Source organism: Vanessa atalanta, chromosome 18 (assembly GCF_905147765.1).
Source record: "Vanessa atalanta chromosome 18, ilVanAtal1.2, whole genome shotgun sequence".
Lineage (NCBI taxonomy): Eukaryota > Metazoa > Arthropoda > Insecta > Lepidoptera > Nymphalidae > Vanessa > Vanessa atalanta.
This window is the reverse complement of record NC_061888.1, coordinates 6,837,901-6,857,493: the sequence shown is the minus strand read 5'-3', so window position 1 is coordinate 6,857,493 and position 19,593 is coordinate 6,837,901. Positions and strand designations below refer to the sequence as shown.

At 34.6% G+C, this 19,593-nt stretch overlaps 1 protein-coding gene across 3 annotated transcripts in view; it reads left to right on the top strand.

Moving 5' to 3' along the window:
* Nucleotides 1-19,593, top strand: part of LOC125071070 (transcription factor kayak) — a 32,988-nt gene that overhangs the window by 11,946 nt on the left and 1,449 nt on the right. For 2 of the 3 annotated variants that reach the window (XM_047681152.1, XM_047681153.1), the window contains exons 2-4: nt 17,526-17,700; nt 18,584-19,139; nt 19,467-19,587. In XM_047681152.1, coding sequence (XP_047537108.1) covers nt 17,526-17,700; nt 18,584-19,139; nt 19,467-19,587 — 852 coding nt within the window. Of the gene's footprint in view, nt 1-15,756; nt 16,173-17,525; nt 17,701-18,583; nt 19,140-19,466; nt 19,588-19,593 lie in introns of those variants that run through there. The other variant, XM_047681154.1, reaches the window with a different exon arrangement.

Genomic DNA, 19,593 nt, shown 5'->3' with positions numbered 1-19,593 from the left:
ATTCGGTCAAGCGGATTAAATTTTTTTAAATGCGCATTTTTATAAACAAAGGATTTTCTGTAACAGTTCCCACTGCGAACTTGATTTTCTTTGTTGCACAGAGCTATATCAGTTACGTCACAATAATAAGCATGGAACTGATATTTACAACAGCTGCTAAGTCCTTGTTCCGATTATGGTCATGAATCGTGCTTACAGCTCTGCAGATTACTGACATTTTCCACGTTTCCGCCTTGACTGCCTTATTATAGGATGTCATACTTACTATGAGTGCACGTGCGTTTAATTATTACTAAGACTTGAGTCTTAATGCTGTTTGGTTTTTTCAATTCTGCAAAGACCCTATAAATTGCCTTAGATTGTGCCAAGTAATTAAAATACTTTGCATATTTTCTATAACTTAGAGTTCGTAGTCACAACTTAAAATACGTTAATGTTAGGTTAAATGAAATCTAGAAAACCTGGTCTGACACAAAGTCTATTCAATAATAAATGCAGGTTATCGATATATTTTTTGCGTCGTCAGCCGGAACATCAACAACTGCGTAGATATAATAAACAAAAGTATTCTGCGTCGTATATTTAATATTTTAGTTAATGTTATACTCACGTACAAATAGATAACATTGTTATACTTCCGTTTAATGTATTTTTAATTAAAATTGATTTAATATTTTAATCAATTGTGGGATCAATTTTACTATCTATCCCAAATCGGAATCCATTGGGATTTGTATTGAATAATGTTCACTCCCGCCCACAACAAAAATTGTGATAGACGGCACAATAAGCGCACTTCCAATACCGACGCCATTATTTAATGAACCCTCGTCAGATGAAAAGGTCAAATTATTTGAAAAGATTAATCTCGTAATTTATGTGGGCCTAATGCGTCTCGCCAGATTTCTCGGCTGACGGACCAAGTTATATGACATTGGTCTCGTGCATCACAAAAGAAACCTTATTATAAATTTTTTGTCCAGCTCCTAAATATCTGTCTTGCATTATGTTTTAAATGTTGTGATGCGTCCTGATTGGGGCATTGTTGGTAGCGCTGTAATGTTTACTTAAATCAATTCTTCCATTAAATATTTTCAAAGGCGTGTTAAACAAATTGTCCGGTTCGCATAATTTGCGCAGATGTGCCAGTTTGAGAGTAATGCACTCGTAAAGGTTTACGACTGTGGCTGCGTTTTCATCGTCAATGTTATTTAAATCATTTTTTTAAGATTCTTGCTTTGCCGTCCCGAATGAGTTTACATCGCGGATTTTATTGACATACGATAATTCAACTTTACGACGTACCGTTGAATCCATGCGAATATTGTAAGTTCAGCGCAGTTTATATGAATATATTTTTTGTTCACTATTTAGAAGTATTCGACGCGAATCGGTCAGTATCAAGGTCGATGTAATCTGAACGTGTTTATAAAAAGTCAAATATGAATAAAAAATTTTAAGATCTCATACAATATGACTTTTGAGTGTACATAATTATTACTATTATGATTTAGATCTGGTAAAATTGTCGGGTATAAAATTAAAATTATAGATTAGCTCTATATTCTCTATACTAAATAAGTGGAAATGATAAATTAAAGTTGAAATTAATTTTATGTCAATATATATTTATTAAAATAACTCAATTTTTATTAATTTTGTTAAGTTTATGGTTGATGATTTTGAAAACCTTGCATTTGACATCCTTTTAAGGTTATGCTGACCGTATTTTTAGGAGGAAGGGCAATTTAATTTTATCATCATCATCTCAACCCTGAATATTTTTATTGATGCAAGGCTTCAAATAAAACTATATTCTTTTAAGAACTAGGAACTAGGGAGCGGTATCTATTGGTTTCCTCTTTATACACAGGTTTATGAAAAGGTTTCAAGTTATCATATTATGTCCTCTCAGTGTATTAAATACCACGTGTTATCCAAGGTTTCCGCTTATTTAATATCGCTTGGTTACTCTAATCGAGTTGTTAGACCTAAAATGTTTGATGTAAACATTGAATTTCAACACTTCGTACTACATAGGTGGCCAATAGTTGCGGCTGCCCGTGCTCAACATGTCTGCACTAATTTAATTATTCCGTTTATGTAGCGAACGGATTGCATTGCATATTGAATTTCTGTTCGCCCGTCGCACTTCAGCCCAATTAGGAGGATACTAAAAAGGTTCTACGTTTGTTTGCGGCTCATTGTTCTCATCGGTATCTGGGCTGCCGCCGTGGTTTCGCAAGCGTCGCGTGTTTCCTCGTCTTTTTAAGGAGTCGAAAGTTGTCGATTTTGCTGCAAGGCGCGGCGATACGATGCAGTTGTGAAATTATGCGTAGGTGCAGTGCATATTGCGCGGAGCCCTGTCTGGTCGGCGGTGGCGGTTGTCGGCGTTGGGAGCCGAGGGGCGGCCGGTGGTGTTTACGATGCACCGGCGACGGCGCCGAGTGGGGCGTAGGCGTCGCCGGGGGGCGTCGCGCCAGGCTTATCAGACGGTGGCGGGGCCGGCGCGCGAGCCTCACTCCACGCTCTACCGCTGACCGCGCGTCTCGTGTCGTGCACGCTCACTGCCACTGGTTTTAGATAACAAAAACCTTTGTCCAGTCGTAGCATAATATTTACACTTTGCGTTCTCTGTGTTGCGTACCAAGGGGTTTTCCGACGCCGACCGACATCTGTCAGTCGATTGTTTCCGCTGCGCGCACGCGTGTCGTTCTGTCTTATCAAGTTACAACAAGTTTATGAAGAAGTTTGTACAAAAGATAGTTTTTGTGTGAAGTGTGTCTTTTGGATTGCATTTCAGTTAAGGGACTTTGGTAAGTGAATACCCGTGTCGCTAAATTTGTAACTACTTAATCAATGTCATTAAACTTAGCTTGTTTTGAAATGAAAATTAGTTTAGATTACATTTTCCTTATTACAGCGTGTTGCATCATGTATAGTCTGGTTTTTGTTTTATATTATTAATGTCGGCTGACATGCAATTAGGTGTACTAAAAACGATTTTTATATGAGATAAATAATCATAATGCATCAAAAACTTGAAGTCATGTTGACAAAATGTGAGTGGGGCGCTGCGGGCGGCGGGCGCGCATGTGACGCCGCGACGCTGCGCGCGCGCCCCGTGTCATCGTTCGCGGTCAGTTGAACGAACCCTCAGCCGACGTCAACCTTGCCATAATCGCGATTATTTGCATCACCATTGTATCCACTGAGGCCTCCAAGCCTCCAGTTGTCTGTCTAACAAGACAAATGGTCATTGGTATGGATCAATATTCATCACAATACATATCAGGTGGCAGGTGGTACTTATTTTGATAAACAATTACAATACTGTTTGGGAAGTCAAACTCTGTATAACTGTTTATAACTGTTTATGTACCTAAGTACATATTTTCCTTTAACATTTTTATCTAATAAATCAAATGTTCTTTGAAAGACTCATAAAATATGCACTTTCCATTTACTTGTATATGTTTATGCATTTTAAAAAACATGACAACAACACAAGAGCTTCAATTTTTTTTTTAACTTATATAGTTACTGAATTTAATTAAAGATATAGTTCTTGAAGATGTAGATACTAATAATTATTTTCAATACCTTTGATCGTATGACGTATCTGATATAAACTTTATTTATTAATGCATCTCTAATGTTTGTCCCTTAACGAGGACAGCTATCTATAACAGTAAAAAAATGTCGCCTGTCCAGCTATAAATTTTCCATTCATAAAATGTTTTAAAAATATATTTATCAAACTTATAATATAAATAAATTATAAGTACCTAATCCATTACAGGTGATTACAAAGTAAAAGTGGTAAGCAAAGGTCAATGTTTAGAGATTACAGCAAATAATTGTATAATCAAGCTTAAAATAACAAAAGAGTTTCGTAATTTTTAATAGCCTCTCTATTTAAAATTACATATATAAAATAAATAATATCTTTAAATATAAAATCTATGTCCTAAATTACACATTTCTTTATTATGTATGCAGACGGACCAATAGACCACCTGATGGTAAGTGATCATTACCATCATTACTTTGGGAACTATATATAAAAAACTATGGATGCTTTTAAGATGCACAAGGAAAATTTGTGCCTGTAGATATCAGTTCACTCACCCTTCCATCCGGAACACAACCAGACTAAGTAGATAGTAGATGGTAATCAGCAATGATTGGTGGTAGAATATATGAGTGGGTACCTACCTATACAAACGGTCATGCACACAACCCTACCAACAAGTAAAAGCAACGAAACATTAAAAAAAAAACTTTCGTCGTCGCCAATAAAATTACGTAGTAAATTCCCGCTCGCCTGAGATATCGATTGGTAATCAAAATGATTAGATTATACAGGTCGGGCCTGTTTTATAAACAATGGACTTCGAGTGTGCTCTATGTACAGAATGATAATAACAAGGACTTTAAAATTCCGGGTTGTACCTGCAATAGTAACATTGCTGTAAATTATCTATCGGACTAGTGTTATCTATTTCTTGGCTATAGATTTAAATCAATACGTCTGTAAAACATGTTCCCGATTTCGTAGAGTTTGTAACTTTCGAGCGTAAATCTCAGACGATATCTATCATCGTTTGTCAGTTTAACAGTATTTATTATAATACTGAATGTTACTTACGACCTTGTTCGCGTAGAATTAGTATTTATTTATTTACCTACATGTTTTTCGAGAAAAAATTCAGTTGAGTTACATTTGAAAACTATATTTCATATTTCATATTATATATTTAAGAGTTAAAATATAACAATCGTTTATTTATATAAAATTATTATTCCAATGAGAAAATATATATATTAATAAAAATTACTTTGTATAATACGCATACAATCGCCCTATTTTAACCTCTTCAGGGTATTTGAAAAATAAGTCGATCTCTATTTTTAAAATTCATCAAAACCGGTGTAGCTATAAAAAGTTTTTACTTTATTTTAGTGACAGTTTTACAGTGTTATTTTAGTGTTTATATATGAATGACTTATTACGATTAGTTATTTATGTCATACCATGGCTTATGCTAAGCAATATTTATATTGGAAGTCTTTATAACTTTGCAGTATGGTTTTATTTAATGGTATTCTGAATATAAATTTTGTATACGGGCGTATTGTTCGTGTAAAAGTTTCAAGTTTGTATTGTTAATGTCTCGCCTTGACGATGCTATAAAGGGTCCCTTTTAATTTTTATACGCCGTCACATAAAAAGCGTGATGAAGATTAATAAGGTTTTATATTTCGACACAATAAACATGTATCATGTACGATGTATTCAACGGCAGTTTGTATTTTACTATCTGTGCAATTCGGTTTTATCCGCGTTGCATTTGGATTATATATAGCGGTTTAATACAGTTTCCTTCCTTCAACAAATGATTAGCATATCGCAAAAAAAAAAAAACAAATTGAAGTCGTATTGCAATCGTACAAATTCGAGTTTAATGATATTAATATAATTGTTTTTATAAGCCGAGGTGCATATATTCTATACGTTGTTGCTATAATCCTTGTATTTCTGGGCCATATGCCAAATTGACGCTTGTTAGACTAGTTTCTTTCGACGCGTTGTTATAATACGCAATCCTAAAAGTCACACAAACTAACAGATATTTTCATACGGTCTTATTTTCGTTTCAAGTAATCTCATTCTGCGTGAAAACATAACTGTTTCCCGTTGTACGAGTATGCATTACAATTAATTTATACTTACTGTAGAATCTACACTTCGACCAGGTGGTAGCTTTCGTTTTATTATTATTCGTAATCTTGTAAAGGGACGATTCAAAAGTGCTTTTAAAAGTATACATGCATTTAGTTATTTTTATTTTGATATAAGTTTTACAATTTCCTTAATATTTTGAAGTGTTATTTTTTTTATTAATTAACAAAAGGCGAATGAAATAGTTAACATATGATTTTTAAATATATATAATTAATAATGATATAACTACTAGCACAATTATGAGTTTTCCATCATAACTAAAGATTGAAAAGATTTGCTATTTAGTAAAGTATTAAGTTTCATGTAAAGTATTTTAAAAACATGCTCTATAAACACATTTACCTACCTATAATTGGTTAAATTGTCTTAATCAACTCCAAAGGATTGATATTTTGTATATAATATAATATAATAATTGATAATTCAAATAATATAAAAAGATTATTATGAGTAATATTATGAGTAATATTAGCTATCATTATTATATTTTTATTTCATTAAAACATTAATTATAAACCAAATAAATTTTTTTGACTGTTTCCATGTTTGGTTGTCATATAATGTAGCTATATAGATCTAGTAAGCTAGATGGTAAAATGTTAACTATTTAACGTTTAATATATAATTTCCTTTAGTAGGCGATTGTGAAATATTTAGCGATAAATGAAAGTGTTTGTGGATGATTTCGTGGAAGGGCGATAAGTCAGTGTGTGCAGACGTTTCGGACTTCGCTATCAGCGATGATAAGAATACTTGTGTCCTGTCCTGCTTTATTCCGGCATTATCCTCGCTTTGCTTTGCAAGGGTTTTATTATATATTTATTAATACGTTAATATCATAATAGTCATGCGTTTTTAGTACATTTAGGAATAATTTCGGCATGTTTTAAACTAGGTAGGAATAATTACAGTGCCATCACTATCATGCTATCAATATATATATATATATATATATATATTGATATCATCATCGACAAACATTGTATAAACACGAGAAGTAAAGGTAAACTTATGACACCGAGTTTTCGATTTCGCGACGTCAATACATCCTTACCGGAGTATTCTTTTCTATAAAAGAAATCAGTTGACAGTTTTAAAATGGTCTTATGTGAAATTTTCATCTTATATTAAATACCATTAAATCAGATTTATTATACAATACAAGAAAGCGTAGAGAATATATTTTTGTTGATTTAATTATGTATGGTTGAATATGTAATTTATTTTCTGGAAAGTAGAAAGTTACCTACTTATATTACTTCGTATATAAAGAATTTCCAGAAAATGTGTAGATTTATATTTCGAACTCTGTTGCATTTTAATACAATTTTTTTTCTATATTCCATACTTATATTGCGAATATCGCGATCTAAAAAAAAGTTGACTGGAAATCTTTTAAATGTTACAAGTAACAGTAAAACATTTGTATTTATGTATACATTTATTAAAATAAGATGTATAACAGAGAAAAAATCATGAATAATGTATTAATAATAATTAATTTTTAAAATCCTCAAATTGTGCAAACTGTTGCGTTGCAGGGCAATAATAATTTCTTGTTAACTTTATGATCAGAACATGATAACCAGTCGTATTATTAAGTAAAAATACCTTAACTTAAAATCTTGCATACGATCTTTGTAAAAAATTCAATCAAATATATTGCACGGGTCAAATTCGCAGCTGTTTTTTGCGTTAAAGGAAAACTTGTTGTATCCTTGATTGCAACCTAATTTTGTATGATGACGTCAACGCTTTGGGCGTGAAGATATCTCGGATGGTACTCGGCGGTGCCAGGGTCGCATTGACGCTCTTTCCGCTCCTCTGATAACAAGAAACACTTTCCTCTGCGCCCGCGCCTCTCCCCACCTTTGCTTACATACTGATTACCAATGATATATGTACTTGTTTGTGTGTACATATATAACACGTTGACAAAAAACCTTTGTTAAGTTTTTTTTTAAATCTCTTATTAGGCAAAAGAAAAATAATTTATCACAATATGGTTCGACCTAAAATATTGCGTTAAAAATATTGCTGGCAATAAAACATCTTTAAACCCGTAAAGGAAGGTTGTGGCGTTCTTCAAAAGAAATTAGCATAAGTACCGCCAAACACAGCGGCCACTGAGACAATGGCTTTGTCTGTCTAAGCGTCTGCTCGTCGCCTGTAGGCAACTGTTCTGTATTCTGTTTATAAGTATATATTGTTACATTTATGTTGCTGCGTAATTTCAAATAGTCAACGCCAAAAGGTGCATGGTCATATGTGATTATTGTAATTCTAAAAACGCACGGTATGTCGTTAAACTCTCTGAATGGCGTAAATGTCGTTCTTAGCATTGTGAACGTGTCGGTTATTGTCTTACCTACCAGCGAAAATTGTTGTCTGCGCTTTTTTGTGAAAACTTAATTTCCTCATAGTAGTTTGTTAGCTACGTATTTAGCATAACTTTTGTCACTAGACATTCACCTAAACGTTATTCCTAATACGTCGCTTTTTATAATAAATAAATCGACAAGGAAATATATCTCGACAATTATATTCGTGTAATGATGTCAGATTATTTATATCAGAAAGTGTTCAATATATCAATTGGTAGGAATCGCTCCCACTCGTTGCGTATGTGGGCGACGCAATTAAAAAATTAAATAAAACAAGTAACATGTGCGTGGGCAAAAGTCGTTGTACCTAAGCCGAGTGTAATCTGCTTTAGACGGCTACGCTCGATTTAACTGAAATCTTTATTTACCACCCGGAACAGTTAAAGCAGTAGAGGGGCCATGAGCACACTCGTTTTCGCCGCACATGTCAAATTTATTATTATATTTGCTCTGTTCTTATTATAACGTCAACGTTTTGCTTACGCGATACACCTACATATAGATGATCGACATGTTTCGAAAAAAACTACGGTTACAACGGTAACATCTTAGTTACGTATCGTTTTTAATTTGTAATCGACACCACATCTAGTATAGCTATATTCATGTTTTTCCTGTACTAGACAGTGCCAACGATTTTATATAATTGGCAAGATCTAGAGAAGCGCAATAATAGGTTTCATTAAATCCTTTAAATTATATTCTAGTTAAATGATAAGGAAAAATCTTCAAAGAACCAGTATATTTATGTTTTTCAAAGGGAATAATAAATAAAAGCACTTTTTAAAAGCGTTAAATACGTTTCAATCATTTGGTGTGATTTAAGACATTAAAAAAAATAAAAAAATAATAATAATAAATATTTTCTCAACAAAGAAACATGAGACGTGTCACTTAAGGTTAATAATCGTTTTAAAATTGCGACACAACTTTGACTCGATCAATTCGAGATAATGCACATAATATGTTGGTCGCGTGTAATCGAGCCATGTGAGGAAGCATTATTATTATCAGCGCTACAATATAATTTGCATAGCCATTTAACGCGTTAGGACTATATCCTTTGTTCTGCCGCGAGCGCGCAGCTGTTACTTTGGTTATCGTCGTCAAACAATAAATACCGATTAAAAATACTTCCCAGAAACAGATAACCTGTTTTGACCCATAATAAACGTAATCGAAGGAAAATTATTTACTTATTGAAAATTATATCATGCATACAGTATATTATTTCAAAAATTATTTATCGTTTTGTTCTCGGCGGTGTTCCATTGATTTACTAAAATAAGCAATTGACTCATTGCCTTGTTCAGATATCAAGAAAACCGCAAAATAACAGACTTGGTACACTTAATAGCCATTTAAGTTCGCGCTGAATATGTAACGAGTTCAAAGGCAAAAACATGTTTTGTTATTCGCTTCGATCATAAAAAGCGTAGGATTGTTATTTTTTTTTTAGTTAAGTCTGCGGCTTGGCAAACGGCGACGCGCGGAATGCCCGTCATTTCCGGACGATATCCGGTCCTCTGGCTGGCGCCGCTCATTACCGATTATATGATAAATTATATCTAAATTCGCATGTGACATATAACTAAAATCAATGAAAATATAATTTGCTTATATATAGAATGACTTATTTCAACGAGTTCTCCGTTTCCTCTATTTTCCGGTTTTACTCGTTTTCATACGACTTCCTCGTTCTTAGCCTTCAATTTACCTAATGTGATAATGTACTTGTCGCATAGATGTTATTTAATAATGCAAATCAACACCGTTGCCTTTTCGTCATAAAAGTGTTTATATTCAGATTTCTTCGTGAAATTTTATGTCTCGTGCTGATTCATAGTTCGCATGAATCATTGAACGTAATCGACTTTTTGAATCGAGCCGACAAATGAAATACGCAAGTCGTAGTGACCCGCGATAGAGAGCGAGTGACGATGACTCATGCGGGTTTTCCGAGAAACACAGAATGGAGCAGTTTTCATGAAAACGAAGGTCGATTCGACTGCTCAGAACCGTTCACTGCTCCGTTTAGTCGACTGCTTTTTGCCAATCCCGCTAAGCTAATTGTTTTATTTATACGTATAATAATATTTCGGTGTTGAAAACTGAGGTTTTTAACCCTTTAAACGGAAAGCGAATACACGGAGGGTGTAGATTTTGCCAATGTCCTGTTTTTGTTAAATATTTTGCATACGGGAATTATACATTGCGTTATCGATTTCAGCTTTTACTTAATAAGGCTAACTTGGAACAGCAATGGTCGCGTTGCACGCGTTTTCTTCATGTTATAAAGGTGAAGAGAAGGGCTGTTGGCGCGGTGCCAGGCGTCGATTTATTTTATTATTCGTTCAGTGGCGGTCAATGTCGCGACAGTCGACGGCGCCGTACAATGCTTGCATGTGTTGTTAGTTTAATACTTACCCTGTACATTTTAATGTTAGATTAGTACTTATACGGCGGCAGCGAACGTTAATGCATACAGATCTCATCTTCATTTATTTTTGTTATTTATTGTTGAAGACTCATTCGATTCCCGTATAACTAGTTATACATATTTACTGACATTATAAAATTTATTTATAGAAAACGACTTCTAATGAAATCGAATGTTTTCGTGAAATCCGGTCTTTAAATACGTAAACTTATGCGGATTTGCATTCAATTACATATTGACATAATATTTAGATTATTTAAAGTATGCCAGTGTCGTACTTGTAGAATTTATTATTCGCCAGCGGACACGTGTTTATGTTTGCCAATTATGGTGATGCCAATGACATCCTCGTAATAAACAGTCTCTATATACTCGAGATAACAATCCTTACACACACATCTATCGTTCAGTTTCATCCTGTTTGACGTAAATACCACATATCATTGAAAAGATAATGCTTCAAGGCATTCGAGTGTACTTGGTACCAGTAAAATATATATTAATGAAAACAAAAGCTGGGGAATATTTATATATGAATGCGTTTGCTACAGCTCGTTTATTGAGAAAGTTTCATGATATTTAATTTTCATAAGAAGCCATCATAAATGTCAACCAATCTAGAAAATTATTATCAAATAGGATATTCGTCGGAGCGATTAAAACGGCGGCATACAGTTAGACAGTGAATAAAATGCAATATAAAACAAATCTTTGTGTAGAATCAGTTCAAGGAATTTCCTAAGCCGACAACTCGAGCAACGCTATTAGTCCGAGCAATTAGCGTTCCGTTAATGAGCTTCCAAACAACCGTCGAGATACGAAATCTCTTAGTGTAGAGCACGACTGCACGCAGCGATGGTCTCTTTGAATTGATGTCCTAATAAGTTGGGAGTGCTATGGAATTTTAGGCCAGTATTTAAAATTCTTAAGATATCATACCAATGTTTAACACATTAAAATATATATTTATCTGTAATATGGATACATTAGAAGAAATTTTGACGAGATATTAAGAAGGAAATGAACACACGATAACTACGCTTAGCATACGAAGCATAAGATGCGTAGTCGAAACGGCAAACGCTAAATTATTACTAAATGCCCGATGATTTAAAATACCTACAGTGCACTTGTAGATTAAGCCAAAAGTTATTTCAGTATCGTAGTTTATTGTTCTGAAAACAAGTCATTTTAAACATTTCCATTTTAAGTGAAAATTAACATTGTTAATTGCCGCAACATTGTTCCTGACTATTGTTACAAATTTTCCGTGTTGCTTGATGAGTTCGAGACAAAATTCGGTTAGATTCGTTTAACGTGAAGTTTTGTAACGGTAATCTTTAAATGTTAACAGTAGTTCATTGTAAGTATACCTACTATTTTGAGACTGTGATTTTCTGCTCTTAAAAATTTCTCAAATTATCAGTTTTAATAAAATACGTTTCGACGACGTACCTATGTTTTATTTGGAGTTTAATTAGTTTTTAATCTTCTAATCTATTTTTTATATTAGTTTTTCAAACACATTAGTAATTGTAAAACGGAAAAATTTAGAGTTTGAATCGTTCCGTTAAAAAAATCATGTATCTTTGTTGAGAGAATAGCTATGGGTAACCGAATTAAGTACCAAGTAAACAATAGTTAAATGAATCTGACTAAACGCCTTGTGCGGGCGTGGTCCACCTGCCAGTTGCCAGTCACATCACACGGTCACCACGTGCTCGCGTAGTACGCATCGACAACGTGCTCGGGCCTAAACGAGCATGGACATATCGATGACCGTAGAGTGCGAGGACCTCTACCGTTTGTCATCACGTATTGCTGTTTCAGATTTATGACTTGATATTTTTTATGATAGCACTGTTTATTTTGTAAAATGTTATGTCAGCTGATTATCATAGATTAGCGCGTTTAGATGTTTCGATGACCAAGAGATACGAATATTCTTTAATCGATAGGTTCGTTCGTTAACCTTATGAATATATAGATGGTTTTAATAACGCCTCAAGATATATGAGATGTTTATTGTTTTAAAGCATAATATTTTCGAATGACATTTTGTTAGTGTTGATGATATTATGCAAAACGATCACAACTATCGGCTTTTTCCCGGAAACCCCCCGTTGCGATACCGCGGCTAATTAAAACTATGACATGTTTTGATTTCATTTAACTGTGTAAACAAAATCAGTGCTTATATTTCAAATGAGGAAATTGTAACTATTTGTCCTGGTCATATTATAACAACGTGCGTAGAGAAACATTTAATTCCATAAATGTATAAATATTTGATACTCTTAAAAATATTATTAATTTTTGTAAATATTCTCTCTCTCAAGCTCTTGTTTAAACATTTGAAATTGTAACCGGTAGTTGGTACCCGCAAGACAGGCTTGCCTAGTGCGGGACCACTGGATGTTTTGTGACTATGTTAACTTTTCATGTCAATATTTTTTTTTTTTCAATTTTATTCTGGTGCTATTTTCGGCATTTATTGAAGAATGCTCACTACGCTTCCAATCTTCGATATATCAGTAGAATCAGGATATATTGTAATAATAATAAGTTGATGTTCACGCGTTGATATAATATTTTTAATCAATTAAATATTCTTATAAAATGATACACAACTTTCTCCCGAGGTGTTTGACCGCATCTCGTATTGCAATTTTGCAATGCTTATTTTGCTAAAACACTCGCATCATCCGTAGTGAAGGTTGAAGGGTAACCGTTGCTATAATTAGCACGATAAAAATAGCCGCTAAGAAATCAACTGAAACTTGCAACGATTTGTTTGGTAGCCTTTACTTAAACAAAGTTAGCTAAACGAGTTGGAAACAATTACTTTAATTCCCAATGTGTTTCTTTGTCTTGTTCAAAATAATCTTTTACCGATATTTTTATTGGAATTTAATGGTATAGTTGTACTTTTTTATTATTTTCGCAAGATCATAATTATAACTGTTCGAATGAATAGATTCCCAGCGAATGATAAATGACAATTTTTTTTTCCTTGATTTTGATACCACTTGTACGCATATGTTCGCTCCGACACAAAACCCTACAAAAGATTTTATGTTTCATATGAATATATTATATAGTATTAACAGATAACTCGCCTGGTAATGGACGTGGGCGAACACACGTGCGGATAACGGGCTTGCAATATCGTCGATACGCCTATACATAAATAAGTACTTTATAATATATACATAACTATGTGACATAGCTTTTAAAATAAATGATATAAAACGCTTTTATTTTGGCGTTTTGAAACATATTTCAAATTTCCTTAATTTATCTATGTACCTATATCGTTATAAGTAATTAATGGAAATAATATTTAACCAAAGCATTAGTTATTATTCGCCTATTAGGCAATACTGATATATTAAAATATCAGCTCTTAGAACATTTTAGTTCCTGATGCATAGGTGGTATTAAAGTAATAAGTTAATTTCATACTATTATCGGCCATGTGGAAACATCGCCTACCTCACTACTCACTACGTCACAACTAGATATAGTGGTGATCTCATGAACGCGCGATAACAACATTGCTTCTTCATGAACTTTATCTGTCCCATGAAATTCTCACGTATTGCGAATATTCTGCTCTACGCACGGTATCATGGAAACTTCATTGATCAATAATATAAATTTAAATAAAGAACACGAATAGTTTCGTGTAATATAAACGGAGCTCGTAAAAATGATAACTAAATTAATCCAAACTCGAGGGTTTTATTAGCAGACATTGTAGCGTTTCACCTTCTGGCTGAATCAAATCAGCTGATCAGCTCAGTGGTATCAATATTTTGTATTGCCATCCGAATTCAATATAATTGCGAAGTTTCATATCGACAGGAATAATAGTTGGTCAAATTGACTTACTCTGATCAACATATAGTATGTTAAAATAATAATCATTGAGTACGCTGTATCGTTACAGAAATATCAAACCCTTGAACTTTTAAACCCCATTTTAAGGTCCTAAAGACATAAAACGATTAAGAAATATTTTTTAAATATGTAAACCATTTAAAAAAAATACAATGTAGTTTGGAACGAGTCCAATTGACTGATAATATTCGTTCAAGATAATGCACAGGAATGCAAGATTATTTTAGGTGAGTGATAGGTAAGCACCGTGACCAATTAGTGTTCGTTCTGTGTGTTCGTGCATTTGAGACGAATTTCATTTAGGCAATTGCGGTAATTGAGCGGAGTGTGCTCCTTCCGGAGCGCTCGCCCGCTTTGTCCTGCCAGCTCATGAGATTGCCACAATTATTATCTACTACTTCACATTTAGCAATCTTTAGAGTTCATGCACTTGAGATCGTTTTTATGCTAACACTTTATACTAAAATGTACATTTGTTGGGTTAAGTTGGTATCATTTTTGCTATAGGTAGGTACTCGGATTTCATCTAAAACCATTTTAATTAATGTTAATAAAAATCCATTCTTTCCCCAGACAAATCAAAGTGTAAAGTCTCAGGATTATTTCGTGGCTTTATCAGTCATTTATTAAATTTTGGCAATAGTGTTACACTTCAAAATTGCATTGCAGACTATTGCTAGTTACCGAAAATATCATTTAGTGTTAAAAATATTTTCTACAAAAACATATCACTTCTCACGATCCAATGTACAAAATCAAAATAAAAGATACAATTTTTATAATATTCTTTGTCTAGATATTGTAATTCAGTAAATGTATAATTTGTCAAAGCTCGTTTTAAACGGGTAGACATAAAATAAATTATAATAATAGTTGGCACCATATAAGGTTCTCTTCGCCGAAACGTCTCGCCTACGGGCGCGTAGCGCGGCGTCCTTGATGCAAGGTCCTGCCAGCTTGCCAAGCCTCCCGCCCACTAACTATTATCTCTACCAAAGGTAGAGTAAGAAATTTTACCCAGAGGTGAGAGTTATTTATTCATAAATTAAAGTTTTCTTCGTTAATGGTCCGTAATCGTTCAACGTTGACTTAACGAGTGTAAATGGTTCTCTTCATATGGCGCTTTGTTTTCGCGTTGCAAGCGCCTATTACCTCAGATAACTAACCGCCGGCGCGATGCGAAATGATGCGAAATATTTCCGGAGTTAGAGGAGTGTTCTATAAATACGTGATTTCGACGTCGCTCGTGGGCGAACATTTCGGGCGAGTGAGGGCGGGCGCGGAGCGGCAGTAGCGCGCGATCTGCCGCGGCCGGCCGCCGTACGCCGTACGCGCGCACAACGAACGAACGACCCGCACTCCCGCGCACACGATTACCAAAGCGAATTGTCGCAGTTGACGATACCGAGCCGCCCTTTAACACTAACTGAGCCATTGGAATTTCTTTTCGCCCGACGACTATTCGAGTGCACTGATCAAAATTTAATCCCAATTAATATTTATTTGCGAGGGCGGATAATAACGAATAAATCGACTAACTAACTCGAACCGCACGAAGGTGTCGCGTCGCAAAAAGCGCAACACAATAGAGTAAGCGTCTAATTATAAACGTGGTTGTGTTAGCACCGCCGAGATGCAGAACATTGATCCACTGGAGTTCGCCAACATGCTGGCCACTGAGTTGTGGTGCCAACAGGTACACCCTATATTATAGCACGGGTGCAAGTACACGTGACCCCTAGTGCATTAATCAATTCGCACCTTTCTAACAAGTAAAATTTGATATTACGTATCCCAAAACAACATTGTGCCAAAAACCACGCTGTCTGGCATGCGAAGTGCGGCTTCGTTCTCGCAATTTAAAGTAGGATGAAGTGAATCAGACCTATAATACGTATTATTGCTCACATACGAGTCTTAATTTTGCGAAGGACAAACGGTATTACATCTAAAATGTATACATGTGTCTGTCTTTTCCGCGACTGTTGTTCGTTCAAAGTCAAACGATCGTCTACAAGTAAAAGCAGATGAAATAACAATTACATATAACTTTTTCTAAAATTAGTAATCAAATATGATGATCGTCACATGTACCTGTACTATAACGATCAGTTTATTATTATACGTTTAACAAAGTGCATAGTAGTAATTATTTCTAACAATTTGTTTATTTTCACTTATTTAAAATGGTCGCGGTTGAAAGGCGTGCGCTTAATTTTTCAACACTCGATTTCAAGAATATACATATATCAAAGGATAAACATGATTTATTATGATAACATCTCGTAAAAATATAAATAAAACATCTTAATTGTTATTATTTATCTACTAAGATTTTTAAGAGGTTTTATTTATCTTACTTATAAACAATTTTGGTACAAATCTTGCTATTGAATTAAAACCGTACTGAAATTTTGCATGTGGTACTACTACTGATTCTATATAAGTTCTAAATAAAAGTGGGTAATATACTAGGGTGATTAACTCGAAATTCCGCCAAAGAAAGCTTTGTTTCAATATATTCATATATGTACTGAATATGTATAATATTTGTATATGAATTTATTTGACATAATAAATTTATAATATATTGAGATATAAAATATTTTTGTCTGTTGCATTGTTTTATTGTTATTGTTTCGTTAATGTCGCACAAATGTTTTGCTGATAAAAAGCGATCGGAATGTGGAAGCGACGTTGATTTTCAATATAATAAATATAAATATTGCGTAACGATTTCAATTTGTAATTCAACGCTTGTACAAGAATATGTCTTTTTTATATGTATTTATAAATAAAAACTGTATAAACAGTATATTTAATCATCTAAAAAAAAAGGTTTTTGTTTTTCCAGTAAACATTGGATCTTTTCTGAATTAATTTCAACTAAGAATCAAACATCGTTTTAAAAGCACCGCCAATGTATATAATATATTTTTATGTAAACTATTATGAGTTAACTGTTAAAGTTTATTCTTTTTAGTTTTGTATATCATTCGTCTCCAGAAACGTCTTCATATAATTAAATATTATTTTTCTTTATTTCCAGTTGGCAAACCTTGAGGGCCTCCAGTCGGGGGTCCCAACCCGCACCACGGCGACCATAACGCCCACGCAGTTGCGCAACTTCGAGCAGACCTATATCGAGTTGAGCAACTGTCGCAGTGAGCAGAGCAACCACGCAGGTTTCGTGCCGCCTTCCGTCACGCAGACCAACAATTACGGTTAGTTATAATAAAATGTATTTATTTTATTTTAATAAGATGGCAGAAATGGCAATTGTATCGTCTGATCGTAAGTGATCATATCCGGCCCAACATACTTAAGTCCTTATATACGCATTTGTTAAAACATTGATTTCTCTCTTTCATCTGTATTGTTATTCCTTAACATTTCGAGTCAAAAGCAGCATTTTAAATATTGCTATTAGGTGGTGTTATATATAAGCAGTTCCTATCCGGTGGGGTCTCATAAAAGCCCAATCACTAGCCCATTTATTATATACAATAAAAAACTCTTTTTAGCTCTTTATCACTGAGATAATAAATTATGTCATGGTGTACTCGTCTACAGACTCGTTTATACCTTTAATCATTTTTATCAAGACAGTGTAGACACATACACTGATATGTTATATATTGGTTAATAATAATCGTTTCAACGAAGTTTCAACGAAATTCTGCCACATGTGTATTCCGCCAACCCGCATTGGAGCAGCGTGGTGGAATATGCTCCAAACCTTCTCCTCAAAGGGAGAGGAGGCCTTTATCCCAGCAGTGGGACATTTACGGGCTGCTAATGTAATAATCGTTTGACAAATTTAGAGTAACAAATATAACAATGGCCAAGTAATTTTTATTAGCTCTACTACTATAGTTGGGCGTGTAGTTCTCATGACAAACTAACTTTTATCATCATGTGTTTCTTATCTACAATATTCCAGTTGTCCTAGCAATATCATCTGTACTATTAACTATTTCAATTCAAACAATAGGATGTCATCGTTTCCAATTTTAGTCAAACCAAAAATGACAGTTTTCATACATTACGAAAGTAATACCTATATATTTTTTAGGTTTAAAATAATAAAATGATTTAATTTTACAGGCATCCTGAATCCTGTGGGTTACTGTGACTCGGGCCCGACGACTCTGCATGTGTCGCCGGGCCCACTCTCAGCTAGCGGTGACAGCAGCAGCAGTCCTGGCCTTCCAGCGCCGAAGAGACGTAACATGGGCGGACGTCGACCGACTAAGGCTCCCCAGGACATCTCACCGGAGGAGGAAGAACGAAGAAAAATACGCCGAGAGAGAAATAAAATGGCAGCCGCTCGTTGTCGCAAACGAAGACTGGACCACACCAATGAACTGCAAGAAGAAACAGACAGGCTCGAAGAGAAAAACCAGGCATTCAAAGACGAAATCCGCAAATTAAATGCCGATGTAGACCAATTGCAGGCGATATTGCGCAACCACCTACCCCTTTGCGGACTCGAGAAGAGGTCGACTAGTCCACCAGACGTGAAGCCGTTTCAAGACCCCTACGAGTATCCAGAGATGCCAGAAGACGGTGTCAGAGTTAAAGTGGAGGTTATGGATCCCGTAGTAGACCCCGTCCTTGGGTTAGATAATGATATCTTCGCCTCGCCGACGCCGGACAAAAGGTAAGCCCTGATCATCATGACGAGGCATCTATTGACATGTTGTCGAATATCAAAATGTTGTTTAATTGTGAATCATTCGGGAAATTACAGCTATAAAATATTTCATTCACGTTTGATTCCTTAATGGATTTTCCAGTTGTTAAAAGTAGCGAATATAAAGGATTTCAATAATAATAAACACTTTTTTTGTTTCATTTAAAATAATGCAATTTCTAGTAATGATTAAAATTCTGATTTTATTATATTATAAGTAATATTAAATGACATTGAATATATATTAAAGATGTTATGTAGATTTTTTTTAACGCAAAAAATTCTTTGTTTAAGGATAATGCTGTCGGCGGCAAACCCGGCCGTGGTCACGAGTGCGAGTTCGCTGGACACGCCACCCGTGCGTCCCTCGCGACCTAACTTCCTTCAGGTGCCGCTCACCGTCACTCCCGCGCAGGTAATC